Genomic DNA, 17,763 nt, shown 5'->3' with positions numbered 1-17,763 from the left:
GTTCATCTCCCAAGCCTAGTTTAATAATATAATATAATTACAACTGTTGCGTGATTTTTTTTTTTTTTTTTTTTTTTTTAATATAATGCAATATGTATACAATAGGTGCTGTGGAAAACATAGAACCTATTATTTGGAATACATTTTAGTTTGTTAACACAAGTAAATGCTGCAAGGTCAGTGTGAATTCTAGTGCAAGCCAATAAGAATATATGAGAAATACCTGTTTTAATATTGCATAGGAAATCTGCTTGACAGGTGCTGTCTAATTCGATCTTCAGTCTGTATTTCTTTAGTATACAGCCGGATAATGTGTGTTTACTGTTTTATGTGTCTGATTTGTAAAGTTTAGCCTGGGATTGAAATCTAGAGTTTCACAGTGGAGCTGAAACTAAAACTGCTAAACTGATGTCATTCTTAAGGCAGATTCTTTTTAAAACAGCACATTTTGACACTGAACTGTAGAATTGCAAAGCGCTTGTATTGGCTTTGGTACATAGAAGACAATGCAGTAAGAGTCTGCCTTGCAGCTTAAAAGATATGCAAGAGAAGCCATAAATAGGTAACTACTAAATTTGAGGCTTCCATTGTCTGCATCAAGGGTATCCAAGACTATATGTGTGTGGAAATGCTTTGTAGGTTGTTGGCAGGAATAGCAAGTGAAATACAGTATTCCATTGCTTTAAAAATGTTAATTACAAATTATAAAAGAAAATCTTAATCATGCATCTGTTTTCTATAGACCCTAATACTGATTCTATCATTGCATTAGATTGTCAGTACCAAATTGTGTTGCATTTTTTGGTTTTACTATCAAAGAAAAATGACCATAGACTTATACTGAATTATCTCAGCTGAAAGTGCTGAAGGTCACGTTCTGTTTTTAAGTTCAAAGACAAGTTTTCTAGAGAAATAAAACCATTGCAAATGTATAAAACTAGCAAGAAATAACTTTGTTTCAGTTATTCTAATACTAGTTTTGCAGTAAAAATATGTTTTTTTATTTACATCAAAATAGGTTCCATGTCTTTATACTATTAGTCTTGAATATTCAATACATATATTTGTTGTGAGAATTTATCTATACTGTATATTGGGTACAATGCATAGTTCACCTCAAAGTCTGTAAGTCACGTCTGCTAAATGACTAATAGGAATAATAAAAAAGCCTCTCTAAAGATTGGTTGACAGCTAAACGAATACCTGTTTCTGCAGTTTAATTAGGAGGCCAGATGAAGGAACAGTACCTATTTACTGCACTATGTACCAATATAAAGGCATTTTCTCAATACCAGTTTCACCCGCCACAGGTATTCTTATAACCTGCATAGATCCACAACAGTCCTGCCTATCATTCTCAGGTTATTCTGACTACTGTACTAGTGATGTTCTGGTAATTGTAAAAAGAATAATGTAGCGTTGTCTTTCAGAATTGTCTGTAACTGCTAAGGGAAAGGAATTCTAGATGGCACATGGACTCGCCTGTATCCCCATCATCTTGTGATCACTTGAAGACCGCGCTGGCTAGCTGAAGTGCCAACCTGGTCGTCACTCACACCAGTAGAGAAATATAGTTTCTTTTTGTTATTATTTTTAACTACATTGTGCACTATATTTCTTTCTTTTTTTTTTTAATTAAGTTGCCAAACACTATCTAAAGGGATTACTGGATGATTGCAAGAACATTATCAAGCAGTGCAGAATGGTTTTGTGCCAACTCATCTTACTGTGAAGTATTAGGCAAGAGCGTAAATAAACCCTACAGTACAATCCTCATTGTCTATGAGAGTATGCCCAGTTTTATAAATCCTTTTCCCCTTTTTTATGTTTCTGATATTAAATTATAATAAAAACATGTAAACGCCCGACTCTTGTAATTGTTCCTTTTGAATGTGTATTTTGTCTGTGTTATACATTGGGTAAATGCTGTTCCGATCCATGCCACAAGCAAACACAGGGAACCCTTCCAGATGAACTGGAAACAGCAGATCAGTAGTGCAGAATTTTTTTTTTTTAATTTTAATTTTCCATGAGTAAAATACCAAGCATATCCCAAAACTAGAATTGTTAAGAAATGTGCTCTTTCATAGTAGAGAGAGAATAAAAATCAATGTTTTTGTAAATATGTAAGAGCGCCTGCCAAAGTTTTAAAATCAATGTATTTATTAGCACTGGTCTCTCTCTTTAATATATTTTTTACTCTGATTGTTTTTATTATGCAGATATTTTAAAGACACTACAGATGGACAGTTGATGAGGCTTCCTGCTAGCGAATCACTTCAGGTGTTTCAAAGCTTACTTCAAAAACCAGCTCACACTTAAAACACACACCTAAACATCCCTTATACGTTTGGAGCAGTGTATGGTTTTAATTTATAAACTCGCACTATTGCAAGTAGGAGCAAATATTTTTCAAAGAAGGAAGGAGAAGCTTTGGTCCCTGTCACATAAACTACTCTCATTGGAAACAAAAACAGACTGGACTATTAACAATGTGCTCTCTCTGGTGAAGAAGAGTGTGCGCACAATGACAAAGAATAAAGCAGTGGTAAGTGGACTCTAATTATATTTTAGTAGATTTAGATCTCTTCATTAGGTAAAACAAACAAACAAACTGTATTATTTTATTATTTATTTTTTATTCTATACGTGTTCATAATGGTTGAGGCCAGAATGCTGCACACATTTCATATCCAAAGTAAGTGTGTGCTTGGTGGCTATGGAAACAAATTTAAAGAAACAAGCACGGTAAAGACGATTTGAACGGATTCTGTTGAATTACTGCACTGTGCTTTTACAATGTATTTATTTCACAAAAGAGCTCAAGTGAGTTGCAGCGGCCAGGTGGGCGTAAAAGCTTTTATCAGTTTGCCTGACGTCGCCGGGGTCATTTTTGAGCTAATCCTGTTAAACTGCTTTAAATCACATGCTGCTGTCAGCCTTCGCTACCTCAGAGCTCGGAAAGGGAGAGAAAAAAACCCCAGCTGATTCACGCCATTGATTTAAAATAAATAAATAAAAACTAAACAAAACAAACAGTAGCTTTCTTCAGCGATGTCTTTTATAACAGATGACCAAATTCAAAAGGTGAGTCGGAGTTCTAATTTGCATGGTTTTTTTACGAAGTTCACACTAGAGACTGCGCTGTCTTGGTAGCCATCACAGGTAGATTCACTGTGGCAGTCTCCTACAGTACTGGCCCCTGTAATTAATTGCATGACTTTAACTGTTTCCAATATAAACTGACAGCAACCAGTCCAATTACCTGTCGCTTCATTTGAGCAGCATCGAAGCAAGGGTTTGCTGCGTTTATTTCTTCAGGTAATATTGTTGCAACGCCACCGAGTGCAATTGCAATATAAAATATAAACCGTTTGCAAAACAGGTTGACAAAATATATTTAATTCCTCTCCCATTTACAAACTCGTATACAATAGCACTATAAAATACAAACTCGCAACTCAGTGACTTTAAACCAATTAAATGGAACGCCATAAAATTAATCCCATGTTCTATACATGCATATGTTGCTGTTTAATTGCACTTTTTGGCAAGGGAGTTGTGCTCCATTTATTAGTGAGGTGTCGCTATGATCTACCCTCACCGCCAGGTCGTCCCGTTTCCCCATACACGCAACAGAACCGCAGTTTGTCACTACAGCGCTCAAATAACTTTAACTGGCGAACCTCAAACTTTAGCTCCATTAAGAAATGTACTGCAATATCGCGCTGTTTGAGTGGGGGACCACGAAGCGAAATAACATCAATTCACACAAAATTATACACAACCTTCATACAACTTAATAACTTAAACAAAAAAAAAGGATTCAATCTTGAAATTATTATTATTATTATTATTATTATTATTATTATTATTATTATTATTCAGCTATTGCTGTTCCTAGCTGACATGTGCACAAGGGTAACTGTGATGCCTAATCCTAATCTCTTTTAGAAATTGATTTTTTTTTTTTTTTTAACTGTGTAAAGCGGTTTGAGATGCGCAGGTTTGCACATGATAAGGCGCTGTATAAATCGAAGTTGTCGCTGTTGTTTGTACGGCAGTACCGGCAGGATGGGTACCTGGTGCTGGAGGGGTTCTTTAGCCCAGAGGAGTGCGATACCTTGCTGGAGCGGATGGCGGTGATCGTGGAGAGAATGGATGTGCCGCTCCATTGCCGAACGGAGTTCTGCACTGAACAGGAGGAGCAGCTAAAGGCTCAGGTGCAGTGTTTATGTGATTCCCTGATAAAATAGCTAGCTGTGTAATACAGGCACCGATTAGACAAAACCAGCTTACACTTTGATAAATGGATTGGCCCTCGCATGACTGATTAATTTGTACCATACCTGACATGTATTCCCTAATACAGTACAATCGCTCTGTGGTCATCATGCCCTTTTAAAGACCACTTTTGATCAGCAAATCAGTGCAGTTAAAAAAAATAACTATACTGTCCTCTAAAAACAGTATAGCTATCTATAATTTACTATGGTATGTACTGCAGAATACTATATAAAGCTGTTCTTTATTTATACCCTATTGACACCCTATTAACAAGTATTTCCATTTTTTCTACCCAACCACTGTTTCAATGAGTTGTTTGCTCTGCTCAGCCATATTAAATAACTATCATGGTTAACCTGTTGAAAGCATTGTCACACGCGGCAGTAGTGTGAATAGATACCCTATCAACATCTATTTGCCTTGTAAATAGGGGTGAGGAGATGGAACAGAAGTGTGCTTTGCATATAAACTTTAGAAGAGTACGAGTTTGGTATCCTGCCATTGTCTTCTCCTCAGCACAAATTTGTTGTGTGATTTGCACCCTTTTTGCTTGATCTGTTTGATAATTACTTTATTTTTTCTTTGCACGCTTTCCTTAAATTACAGATGCAGGTAAGCAGTGTTTGTTTGTGACTGCGACTAGACTATGACTAGACTGCATTTGTAGTGTGTTGAATTGTAAAATGTATCTCTCTTTCTCTGAAGGGCAGCGCAGATTATTTCATTTCAAGTGGAGACAAGATCCGCTTCTTCTTCGAGAAAGGAGTTTTTGACAGTCAAGGTAAGCACGCGTCACTCAAGCAGAACATTTCAAAGGCTTGAATAGAACCTAAAAGCACCAATCAGAAGTGTCAATGAGAGGGTGCATTATTGAGCACTGGGGATATTGTCTCTCTTTTTAGTGTGGCATTTGAAAAGCAACGGACCAAGTTTCTAGCTGTATGTTGAGTTTGGAAAACCATTTAATGGATGGATACCTTTTATACCTCCTGCAAAAGAGTGTATTGGGCCTTGTGAGCGATGGCTGTCCAACCTAAAAAAGGCCATTTAAAAATGGACTCCGTGTTACAAGACCACATTTATAGCAGTCCAGAGATGATTATTCTTTTGATCACATACTATATGCAAGTATATACCTGTACTCAAACATTGGATCTGTTTCCTGTACCGTAAGAGAAGGCTGATATTCAACACACAGTAAACATTAGATTTGTATTAACTGCGTTTAATAGGGAATAGAGCACTGATACTGGTATGCTACATGATTATACTGACTGACCCGAACTTCACTGGAATAGAGTGACTGACTACAGCTCAAGATCACCAGCCCCTTATCACACATGACCATCTTAACAATGATAGAATACTGTTAATATTGGGACTGACATCTAACCTGGATCAACCCAAATACAAAGAAAGGGTAAGACTTTCATCCAGCACATGGCGAAAGAATTGTGTGTCGCTGGAAAGAATTAAAAACCTCCCTCTGCTGCAGAACGGTGGAATCATCTGATAGAATAGGACAGGGTAGCAGTGACAAACCTAATCTTTATAAAAAATGTTAGTCAAAAGCAATGGGGTATATACACACCCAAGATATGCCATGCATTACTGTAAGAAGGCAGTTGTAGTATATACTCTTACATACAAAATGTAAAAATGTATTATAGCAATGATTTTTGTATAGTATAACAAACTAATTAATTTACTTTCTGCATAACCATTCATTTTCAGAAACAATCAAATATAGATGCTGCTTATACATTTTGGGGGCTTACTGGACAGTGGCATTGCTAGCATTGTAATATAGTATGTTTCTGGTGTCTCTTATAGGTGACTTTCTGGTGCCAAGAGAGCGTTCAGTGAATAAAATTGGACATGGTAAGTACAAGGTGATTCGATTCAGTATGTAAATGCTAGTCAAGGGGTTGTTCTCCTATAAATCCCCCGATTTGCTCTCTTTGTAACGTGTTGTTTACATTGTTAGGGCATTGACACTACAGAGACTGGGTTTCATATGCCTGGCGTATGTCTCTCTTACACAGATGTATCCAAAGAACTGCTCATCCAATTGTGAGGACAGACATTCTGTAGCACGTTACTTGAATATATAAGCAATGGTAGCCTACGACTGCATACTTTCTGGCTTAAACTGTATTTGGTTACACAAATGAAGGCTGTCTGTTTATATATATATATATACATATATATATATATGTATGAAATGTTGTAACCAATTATTAAAAGAGTGAGGTGGTTCAATGACCCAAAAAAGGTTCAATAAACTTTGATCTGCTTATTGCCTTGTGCCGTTCAAACCAGGTAAGCTATTTTCCATTCGGGCTCTGCAGAGATCAAAGAGCTGTTACAGAGGAACATTGAACAGACTGGGAAGTGCAGCCTTGTGTGCAGTAATTACTGCTATAAGCCCACTGAATCTGCCTTCTAAATGTTTACCTAATGCTATTTCAGTTTGTATTTATACAGAAAATACACGCCTTTCATGCTTTTAATTAAAATGCCATTAGAATTAAATAGTCCCCTGTTGAACTCTTTAAATGAAAAGATTGCATTGGATAACAGGATGGAAGCAATTATAAAGCCTTGTTTTATGTGCAGTTAAAGCCATACGACAGTGTGTTCTCATTACTTGCTTGCTTTAGAAGTATTCATTTAGCGAAACAAGGGATTCGTTTTTGCCCAATTTGATGAATCCTTTTGTAACAAATTCATACCATAGCTTTCAATGCTGTGAAAGGATTTTTTTTTTTCAGTTAGAAGAATCCTATAATGAAAGTAATAGATTTTGAAACAAAAATATACAAAAAATGTATATTGCAATAAATGCTTGAATGATGCATCACTAATGGTTTTTCCAAATATTTATTCACAGCTCTTCATGCCTATGAGCCTGTTTTTAAAAATGCCACACATTCTCCAAAAGTCCAGGTAAGCAGCAGAGGCAGCTAAATATAAAAACACTAAATTCGTATCTCTTTTCATGTATGATAACCACAAAACAGTGAGAACCTCCATTAAAAATAACATGTCATGCCTTTTAGCGCTTCAAAAAGTTACTGTTTTCAAGGGTCCAATGCATATTCTGTTTTCAGTAACGTAACAGGGTAAATCTATCATACTTTACACACTCAATCATCAATCCTCCGTAAAACTAAAAGTAATGTTTCTGTAAATAGTAGTACTAAAATAAACGTATTTATAAAACTTTGAGAGCAGTAAGGTTACAAAGGCAACGTTTGTTTATGTGGTTTATTTAAATATGTTTGGATTAGTCTAGAGAAGATGATGAAAATGCACTCTTGTGGTTGCCGTGGTGACTCTGTAGCTTACCACACAATGCTGACTCTTTCGTAATGACCTGCAGTGCTTGTGTGCAAACCTTGACCCTTGCCTTTTACAGGAATTGTCCAGAAAGCTGGACTTCAAGCAGCCAGTAGTGGTTCAGAGCATGTACATCTTTAAGGTATGTGATTAACTGTAAACTCACTGACCGTGAATCAGTGCTGTGCACACTGAGGTCTGTTTGGGGGCCACAGTGTCAGAATGTACACCCACCGAAGGGGTCGCAGGCTCCCGCACTTGGGGTACAAAGCTAAATAGTTTGACCCCACAAATTCAGAGGGTTTGGCACAAGCCCAGTTTGACTTGCAAGTCAATTTTTTTTTTTTTTTAGTCTACCTTTCAGTAAGGCCCAGCCCCAGCTATTTTGACAAATGCCATGTTCAGAACTTGAAAGCTGAAGAAGCGGCTTCCACATAAACACAAGCTTTGTCTTTATTTCAGCAACCTGGAATTGGTGGTGAAGGTAAGAAATCTACTTCTGTACTCTTTAGTGAACATTCATGAGTTTGTTACATCTATTAAAACAGATTCATCAACCAGCCACGTTAACTGCATCCCATTCAAAGACTTCTAACTGAAAAGCAGCCTTTCTTTGTCATCAGTAAAGGAAGTAACAAACATTCTGAAAGAATTTTAGGTTCATTAGTAATGCCTTAATGGATTAACCTGCAGTTATAGTGCAAACAGTGGATAACCAAACTGGTGTGTGCTGCTCAGAGCTGGTCAGAGCTGGTCTAACAAAAATAGGTCTTTTTTTCTTTTTGTAAATGGCTCTTTACCAATGCAGAACAGCACCCCCTGCAAGTTATAATGTGTCATTGGGAGTTAAGTAAACACGTTCTCTCGGCTTCCCTTAGTGACCCCTCACCAGGATGCCACGTTCTTGTACACTGAGCCCCTGGGCAGCGTGATGGGAGTCTGGATCGCTCTGGAAGATGCCACCGAGGAGAACGGCTGCCTGTGGTTCATCCCAGGGTCTCACAAAAGTAAGACACCCAACAAACACACCTTCTGCTTCTCACATGTTATGCTGTGTTTTTTTAATATATTAGTAAATAAGTATATAGTTAGATCATTAAACAGTAAAGCTAATTTTAATGTAATCTGGGATAATGTAATTAATGTTTTTCAGTGCAATTGGAATTGATATTTTAGAGACATAATGATTGTCGTGATTGTTCAGCTGCTTTCATTTGAAGCCCATTTAACTGACTAACAGTGACTTCAATTCAAGTCATTTGCTGCCACTGTGAGAAGCTCATCTTAACCCAGTACTGCTAATTGCAGTTTTGCTCAGTGGTGTGTTGGAATTGATTCAAAGGGCATGGGAATTCAAACTGGAATTTTAAAAAGGAATTGGAATTGAAAAGCAGGAATTGACCCCACCCCAGAATGTGATGTCATTTCCATCTGATTGACGCCATCTCTTTCTCACTAGCTGGGATTACCCGGAGGATGGCCCGCACCCCTGAAGGTACCTTCCCTCGCACGCAGTTCATCGGCTCAGAGGGAACCTATGCAGATGAGAAGTTTGTCAAGGCTCCGGTAAACAAAGGCAAGCACCTGGAGACCTGAGGTCTGCCTGAGACCCCACTGGATGAGTGCAAACTTTTAATAAAGTCTGATAATAATAACAGTCTGTGTAGACTTTCATGCAGGAAGACATATGAAAATAAGGGGTGTAACAAGGTGCTAAAGCTAACAAGAAAAATGATTTTAAAAGGCCTGACAATGTAGATTTGCTATGGGATCGGGGGCTTTTTTGGGCTGTACATATGGAAATACACACCCTTTCTACATGTTCTACCCTGGTTTTAGGGAGATGACCCTCGCACCCACCCTTGATCACCCCTCTTTTCTACTCACTTATGCCTTTGCTGTGCTAGTTGTCGAGATGTGTCTCCTCAGCGCTCTCTGTGTCTGTGTAGGTGGCCTGATCCTCATCCACGGGGAAGTGGTCCATCGCAGCGCAATGAACTCCTCCAGTCGCTCCCGGCAGGTCTACACCTTCCACATCATGGAGTCAGAAAACACACGCTGGAGTGCGGAGAACTGGTGAGGGTGGGGGGGCTTGGGAGGCGGCAAAGTAATACAGATTCCGTCTGCTTTAAAGGTTGTGGGTTTTGTGATGGTGACGTGGGCAACCAAAAACGGTCATAGCGGAAAGCTACTGTACTTAATGGACAGCCACCGGTTTTTATGCTATTTTATTACTGCTGTATGAAGCTCAGTTTTAAGTAACATGTGTTACAAGTATTTTCTGAAAGAATACCTCGGTAACTGCACAGGCCGTTATCGAATGGTAGGTGTTTACTGATTACAATTCGAACTGTGTCTTCTTTCCCCCAGGTTACAGCCAACCCAGGAGCTCCCTTTCCCTTCCCTCTACACCTAAACCTTCCCAGCAGTTACAGCGAAAGCAATGCAGTTCCTACCGGGCATCGTGGAACCCCTTACATAAACTCTGACATAATGATTTCTGGGGTTCCAATATGTTTATTATTTTGAATTTTAAAAAAAGGTTTCAGCCTGGGCTTGCTCATACAAACAGAGCAGGGCAAAACCAGGTCCTATTGTATTATACCCAGCAATAATATATCAGCATCTTTAATATAGTTCCAGGATACAGTTGGCTAAAGCTGGACTGGGGGAAGAGAAAATATTAATAATATCTCATCTTGTCATATACACAAATAATTGGTCAGCAAGGTCTAATGCAGATTTACCCCACCGTGCAGGATCCACATCAGACACTGTGTACAAGTGTTTCTTATCTGCCCAATGCCCATTATTATTATAATTAAATGTAACTTTTCTACACCGACTAGATTTTTTAAATCTCTGTTCTCTCTGTACCTCAATCTCTTGCACATTGAAATAAACATGCACTGCTTCATTGTAAATTGTTAATTTTATGGTACAATTCCATTTGACATTAGTACAAACTGAGTAACAGGTTGAAAAATGTTTTTCTTGTCTTTGAAACACCTCTGAAGATGCCCGCCCTGCCCGCCATCTTTATCGAGGTTCACCTGATTGTGCCAAGTTTACCGGATGATCAAAGAACAGACAAATATTGGGTCAGCTGGTGTCTGTGCTTCCTCAGATAGACTGTGGTTTTCTTACACAAGATAAACCCTTGCCGTCGCAGGCAGGAATTGTTCTGAATCCAGTTCACGTCATACCCAGAGCGCACTGCTGCTGTCTGTCCACTGGGATGATTTTAAAACTCCTGACTGGTCTAGCGTGAAAGCAAGCTCCAGATAAACACGGATTTTGTTTTAGATGATGCATTAAGACAACACTGTTTGTCCGAATGTATCGACCTTCTCATTTATTTGTCATCACAGAGCCTTGGTTTTCCATTCTTGACCCACTGAACATTTGGGTGAGGAGGCAGCAAAAACAAAGTTACAGTTCAGTGGTATAAATACTTAACATGCCATTCAGAAAATGCACACAGTAAAAACAAAAAGAGCAACAAAACGCCACACAGGTTCTCAGTCTACACAGCGAGGAAAACAGAATTGCGCAGTCAATATGTACAGAAGTAAAAGACACTACAGATTACGTTACCATTTCTGCTGTAGCGTTCTTCCACTGAGCAGGAATGGTTTGGACCTCCTATCATGGCTGGAGGCTGCAGTTATCACTGCTGGACAAACAGCATGATGTTATTAATAGGTACCCTGAACATGAGTGCAGCTGTTATCAACAGCTCTGAAAACAGCTATGGCTTTGAGCGAGCAAGTTAGTACAGTACACTTTTAAACAGGATCGTGTATTAATGCAATGGTACAGGTATCAAGCACACAGCTAGCTAACACATTCAGAAATGGCTTCTATGTAAGTCTTATTTCCATCTCTGTTATGACAGACAGGAATATGACAGCTAAACCATTGACAGGTTCCCTATGACACGTTACCCGAATAAGGTTTCACAAAAAAAAAGCAAATTATTCAAAAACCAAACAGAAACAACAATTCATATTCAAAACACTCTGTAGCCAATGAGTAGAAGTGTCAATTAGTATGGTTTTGAAGGAGCCCAAAACAACTAAACACAACCAGAGCCACAATGCATGACATTATATCTCCCCCTCCCACCTCAAGTATTACAGGCACTTAAAACTGCAACATACCAACGGTTATTTCACAATGTCCTGTACAAGCACTTTTCAGAAAGATCATCTTTGCTTACTGTCTTTGCATGTTTCAAAGAGTCTGATAATTCCTTAATATTTTCGACCTTTAGTGTTTCCTTAGAACCCACTGCCGGCTGAATTAACGGCTTTAAACAAGGTCTCAAGGATCACTAACACTTGACACTGTCTTGGTGTAGAGTGGACTCTCTGGGACAGACCGCGAGCATTTAGTCCAGTGCAGGGTTTGCACCCTTTTTTTCTGAAAGGGACGGATTGTTACAAATCCATCATACACACGGGCCTCTGATTAGCCAATTCTATCATTCTCACTGCTGGCAGGTGTATTTATGACACGCAGCTTTTACACAGATCTAAAGAACCGCTTGTCTAATTGTAATGAATCTTGCATTCTTTATTAATCTGTGCTTGCACAGAGTCTGTCTGTCTGTATATCAAAGCATGTACGCCGCTCACATATTGTGGGAACACATCACCAGTTTTCCCAATTAGAAACCAATGGTGGCAATAAAAAACATAACTGGACTAAATACTTAGTAAACTTGGCCCTTCGTTTGTTTACCCAATCTAAAACAAAATACATTACTACACCACCTCCTTCCCATTTGACTTCTGCATGTGTATTTCTACAGGGGCTCAGACATCAAGCAATTGTGATTATGATATTTCATGCTTGGCTATCAATTATTTTTGAAACCCAGAATAATAATTAAAAAAATCAGTCCACATCATTCCAAAACAATAACAGAAAACCAAAATATAAAAATCAGCTTTATCAAGCTGTTCAAATCACACTTGCAGAAATATGTTCCATATAAAATGTCAATATATGTAATATAAATATATTATTACTACACGCTGTGGTGGCATGCATTAGTGTTGCCAAACAGTTACCTAAACTAACTTTGAGAGAGTAAGCACTGCTGAGCTCTCACAAATCAACCACAAAGAGTTAATGAAACATACAGTAACTGCCTGTACCGTACCATGCTAAACTAAGTTCTGTTAGCAAGAAATCCAGCCAACACTACTGTATTTGATTTGATGGAGCGTTCATAAAATGCATGCAAGATTTCCTGCTTTTACGTAAATTACAAATCCCTATAATTTAGGCTAGCTAAATTACCCTGGATAGCAGGGGAATAGAGGTGGATTTGTGGTCTGTCCACCGACCAGACCACAGCCAAGGATTCCCCAGCCAACTTAACCCTCCCCGGCCACGATCGTCAGTGGCATAGCCTGGATTTAATAATCCTGCACTCTGTGCAGAGTACCTTTACTGGATGCGCCACTTGGGAGCAATCTACTCACATATTAATGCTATAACTCTGAGTGCAAAAGATGTCTTTTAACATCAGCTTGAACCACTTTTTTATTTAGTACCGCATGCCAGGAATCTTCTAAAATCCATTATTCCACTCCCTTTGATGAAACCTACATTTCCTTCATTGCGTACGCTGCTAGAACTGCCCGATTCAGGCCAGTCTATTATCCAGTGCAACAGAAAAGCACACAAGCCATTCAATACTGCGCACTGCAAAGAAAGAGCTGTGTGCATTCTCCTTTGAAATTAAGGACCGCATTAAAGAACTGGCATATCGTTTTACTGTAGTTCAACACATTTAACGGCATGCTGATTATTGAATACAGGCCAAGTTTACACGTTACTTTGCCAATGCCTTCTGAAATACTGATCAAGCTTGATGGTGATGGTAGTGTATATGGCTTACAGGGCTGAGTGTAGTGACTTCTAAAGATCAGTCAAGTTTATTGTTTGACTTGTAGCAGCACCTAGTGGCAGGATTGCTGAACTTCAAATCAATACCACTACAGCACATAAAGTATTAATTTGTTGTTGTGGTGAGCTGCAGTTATTATTTAAGGCATGTCGTCTAACATTTATTCATACTTTCTTTACAGAAGTAAAATTCATTCTTTGACATCTTTTTTTTTAATAAATCAACCATCTCAGATAATAAATAAGCTTTGGAAACGTGAATGAATCCGATATAGCTAAGTGGGACCGGCTGGGCTTAGCTGGCTTTTAAATGCTGTCTAATGCACTCGTTTGACTTTCCATTGGTTATTATCTGAAGTGCACAACACAGCCAAAAGAAAGTCAGGAAGCAAACTGGAAACCAAATAGAGAAATCCAATAACCTGTTTAATATTTCAGTAGCCAAAGGCTTCCAGGTGGTGCGACCCACTTGGGAATGAAGTCTACCCAGAGAAAATTAAAACATGTACACAATATTAAAGGGATCGCATCACTTGCTGAATCTTTTTTTTACCAATGACATCTAGTAAAAGCATCACTATCAAGGCTTTGTCTTGCATTTCACCTGTATATATTTTTGTTTTCCAGACTTTGTTTTCACTGCAACTCACAGTTTAATTTCACTTATCCTACACAACTCTGTAAATCTAATGGAGGGACTTTCCATGTGCAGGCAATAGGATCCCACCTCCTGACCCTACATCATTTCCTCTGTGCATCACAGTGTACCGCTCAGGGGGGGACCCTAGCACTAAGACAGGGAGCTAATTTACAGTGGTAAGAAAAAACTTGGAAATAAAGTCTGGAAATCAAAAAATATGAAAATCACAAATTCTTGGTTGTTTCAGATTTGTCACCGAACGGAGAGACAGAACAATTATAGCTTAGCCATGTTGTCATGATTCTCATTGCAAAACCAGGGCATTACACGGCAAGCCGTCCTTGTCCTCTAGGAGGTCTTCCTTGTTGATCCTTTAGATATGCAGTGTATAAAAAAGGAGTATGAAAGAATAGTGCATTTTTAAAAGTACTGTATCCACTTACGAATGCAAAAATAAGCATTACACAATCAATCGCTGTTTACCTTTTGGGGTGTCTGTAAACATTATTTATAAATAAAATTGACAAATAATTCAAATGTGTTAATCTGGCTTTTCTTCCTCTTGTAAAATTTGCAAATATAGCCCTTTGCTAGCATTCAAAGCTGGGCAAAAGTTACAATTTACATGGTTGATAATTTCAGGATTAAAATATACTTTACAACAGGGAACAACATTCATAATGGTCCTGAGCCCCTACAATACTGCCAGATGGCAAATTAATTGAAACATGACCTTAACATAGTTCTTGAAAGTGGATACAGTACTAGCATGACTTCTTACTAATAGGATTTCATTCCACACTGTGTTCACATCATCAGTAGTACGAAAAGGTAAAGAGGTAACATCAGGTTGTCTATCTGGGATGTGTAGGCTTCCAGTAATGAAACTAGTGTTATTGACCCCACGATCCAGCTGTAGCTTGTGTTCAAGTTAACAGTGCTGTCAAAGATCAGCAACAAAGCAACAGCGATGACCTGAGCAAAGATGGAAGTGGCAGTTCCCTCCACGGTCTTCTTGGTCCCAGGCCAGCGGATCTCCCCAAGGGTGCTGCCAAAAACAGAAGCCACGGTGTCCCCAACCCCCACTGCGAGTACCCCTGCGTAAGGTACCAGTGCCCCTGCACCAGGGAGGGTCCCTTTGGGGGTGCAGGGTCCAGGGAACAGCCAAATGGGGAGTGACATCCCAAGGAGAAGGTAGATGTGGGTGAGGATCAGGGGGCCAGAGTCACGTTCATCCAGAAAGAGAGTCAGCAGCTGCCGAAGCAGCTGGCCCATAGGTCTGATACGGAAATAGCGGGTATACTCCAGGAGCAGGAAAACCACCAAACAACCCACTGAGGCCACGTGGAGGAGCTGCCGGTCGTAGATCAAGCCGGGGACGTACGTGGCCACCACGATCAAATGGAAATACTTCCTCACCAGCGTGGAGGCTTGGTGTTTCTTGGACTCGGATGACCTCTTGGTGTTCTGGTGCAGGACGACCACGGAAGCCAACGCGGCCAGGAAAACCCAGTAGCCCAACAGGTAGAGCCGTGTCTGGCTGTGGAGCATGAAATCAAGCAACCACATGATGGGATGTCTGCTGATGAGAAGCGCCAGCCATGGCAGAATGATCCCCAAGCCCAGAACGGCTGTCATCATGTGAAAGAAGAGCGAGGAAACCCAGGTTTCTGATTCCATGAAGCAGAAGAGCAGGGCAAAGAAGATTCCCAGGAGGAGTGATCCCACTACTGCCACCAACAGGAAGTAGTTAACAGGGTCCCCTTTTGCCTCGGAGGCATTTAAAGAGCGTTTGATGAGCTGGTTGATGACAAAACTAATGCCTCCCACAATGATCAGCGCTTCCCCTGGAGTAAAACAGCGAGGCAGCAGGAACAAGAGGATCAGACTGAGGTAGACAAAGATTAGAAGGACCTCCAGCACTTCAATGACTTCTGAGACTGTCAGGGTTTGCTTTACGGTGTAAAGAACAGCACTGCCAGCAATGCCTGAAATTACACAGGTGTTAGTGGGCACCGGTCTGGTAATGCCGAGGGCAATCAGAGAGAGGAAAAGGGCAAGAGCCATGCCCGTCGCTGTGACCACAAGGGAAAAACGCTCAAAGACAACATTGCCAGAGTCCTCGCAACGTCCTTTCACAGCCATTCCAATCAGAGGCATAACCATGCAAGCTGGCAATATACCGCTGTTGGCCGAGGGCCTGAACTGAAACACCGCTCCACCAGACTTCAGTAAACGATCCCACTTGTGCTGGACGTAGAAGGCTTGAATGGCCAAGGCAATGGCGCACCAAGAGAGTTGATTCCAGATCACAGAATGGACACACAGCACAATGCTGAAAACCACCAGAGACTCCACAAGCACAGGGTTTGTCTGCATGATTGCAGTGTTTCCTTCTCTCACAGCGGTATTCATAATCTGTTTTTTTTTTTTTTTTTTAATCCAACGCAGTTGTTTCTTTCAGCCTGTTTTAATTCCACCAACAATTTGGTATTCACACAGTCTTCAGATTGTTCTGCTCCATTTTACAATATCTGTAAAAAAAAAACTAAAAAAAAATTAATATATTAGGATTCAGCCCTGTATACAATTCAGAATGTACACATAGGACAACAGTGTGACCAGTTCTCATGATCAGTTTCTGGTATTTGAATGGAGTACCTGGTTTATCATTGAGAGATTTTTTTTGTTGTAATAAAGTATTAATTATATATTTTCCTCAGCTAATTGAAACATGAATAACCCATGTTTGCTGCAAACGTACACCTTACAAAAAGAATCCGAAAGCTGAATTGGGTTATACAGCTTCCACTGGACACTGCAATACTCGTGAATTTAACATTACTACGTTACATCACATTGCTAATGTCTAATTCAGTTCAGAACTATGCAATAAACAAGCTACTTTGTTCACGACATGTTGCAGAAGACGCCACAAATGTGCCCGTGTTGCATACAGACTGTGTTTCTTCAACAGCAACTTCCCACCATGTTCCCATGCTTTATGTACCCGAAATTCACGGAGAATGACAAGCGTCGACTCCACTAGAAGTAAAACAGCTTATAAATGTTACACATTGGTAATTGCTGCAGTGTGTGTTTGCGTCTACGGTTCTGCACTGCATTAATGTTTACAAAATGATCATCGATCAGTGACATCGAGAGGTAAATACACATTAAGACAGCTATATAAAGCAACTCAATGCGGTAACTTACGGCCAGCATGCATTTTGCTTCACTTATTGATCGCTGGCTCCGGCCTTCAGACTAAACCGTTCAGTTGATTTTACGATTACAAATTTCAAATTCAGCACACAGCGTAGGGTAAGAATAGATTGCTAGCGAGGTACAACAAATAAAACCACACCATCGTTTGTTGGTAAGAAAAAAACGTTACCTTACCTTTGCAGAACCGATCTCTGGAATTATATTTTTGTCTAATCAGGGATTCTTGATGGTAGCCATTGTTGACAGCTAAGGGAGGGGAAGGGGGTGGGGTGGGGTGGTAAATGCACGCTTGTCACATGACGAGGGCGGGTCCTGTTTCATGGAAGGCAGCCAATCATTACTCA

The 17,763-nt window shown here is 39.7% G+C and overlaps 2 protein-coding genes across 3 annotated transcripts; one reads left to right on the top strand and one right to left on the bottom strand.

The window, feature by feature from the left end:
* The first annotated feature begins 2,916 nt into the window (after window positions 1–2,916).
* On the top strand, window positions 2,917–10,564 carry phyhd1 (phytanoyl-CoA dioxygenase domain containing 1). Its single transcript, XM_041242913.1, has 11 exons — window positions 2,917–3,087; window positions 4,065–4,223; window positions 4,993–5,068; window positions 6,121–6,168; window positions 7,181–7,236; window positions 7,709–7,771; window positions 8,092–8,113; window positions 8,508–8,636; window positions 9,089–9,205; window positions 9,579–9,705; window positions 10,000–10,564. The coding sequence occupies exons 1-11, from the start codon at window positions 3,055–3,057 to the stop codon at window positions 10,043–10,045; spliced, it is 876 nt and encodes a 291-aa protein (XP_041098847.1). The 5' UTR covers window positions 2,917–3,054; the 3' UTR covers window positions 10,046–10,564.
* Window positions 10,565–10,969: 405 nt separating this feature from the next.
* Window positions 10,970–17,696, bottom strand: dolk (dolichol kinase). 2 transcript variants are annotated; one of them, XM_041242911.1, is made up of 2 exons: window positions 17,594–17,696; window positions 10,970–16,739 (listed from the first exon to the last, which is right to left on the bottom strand). In XM_041242911.1, exon 2 carries the CDS (start codon window positions 16,604–16,606, stop codon window positions 14,999–15,001), a length of 1,608 nt encoding a protein of 535 aa, XP_041098845.1. In that variant the 5' UTR covers window positions 16,607–16,739; window positions 17,594–17,696; the 3' UTR covers window positions 10,970–14,998. The 2 variants fall into 2 exon arrangements, with proteins under 2 accessions (XP_041098845.1, XP_041098846.1); XM_041242912.1 differs by having other exon boundaries at window positions 10,970–16,725; window positions 17,594–17,683.
* Window positions 17,697–17,763: the final 67 nt, after the last annotated feature.

This window comes from Polyodon spathula, unplaced genomic scaffold (assembly GCF_017654505.1).
Source record: "Polyodon spathula isolate WHYD16114869_AA unplaced genomic scaffold, ASM1765450v1 scaffolds_1438, whole genome shotgun sequence".
Taxonomy (NCBI): Eukaryota; Metazoa; Chordata; class Actinopteri; order Acipenseriformes; family Polyodontidae; genus Polyodon; species Polyodon spathula.
The sequence above is the reverse complement of the archived record's forward strand: the minus strand, read 5'-3'. Positions and strand labels throughout refer to the sequence as shown.

Coding starts and splice junctions, on each gene's coding strand:
- dolk (XM_041242911.1), bottom strand. CDS start 16,606: ATGAATACCGCTGTGAGAGAAGGAAACACTGCAATCATGCAGACAAAC.
- phyhd1 (XM_041242913.1), top strand. CDS start 3,055: ATGTCTTTTATAACAGATGACCAAATTCAAAAG. Junction 6,169..7,180: donor AGTGAATAAAATTGGACATG/GTAAGTACAAGG, acceptor ATTTATTCACAG/CTCTTCATGCCTATGAGCCT. Junction 8,637..9,088: donor CATCCCAGGGTCTCACAAAA/GTAAGACACCCA, acceptor CTTTCTCACTAG/CTGGGATTACCCGGAGGATG.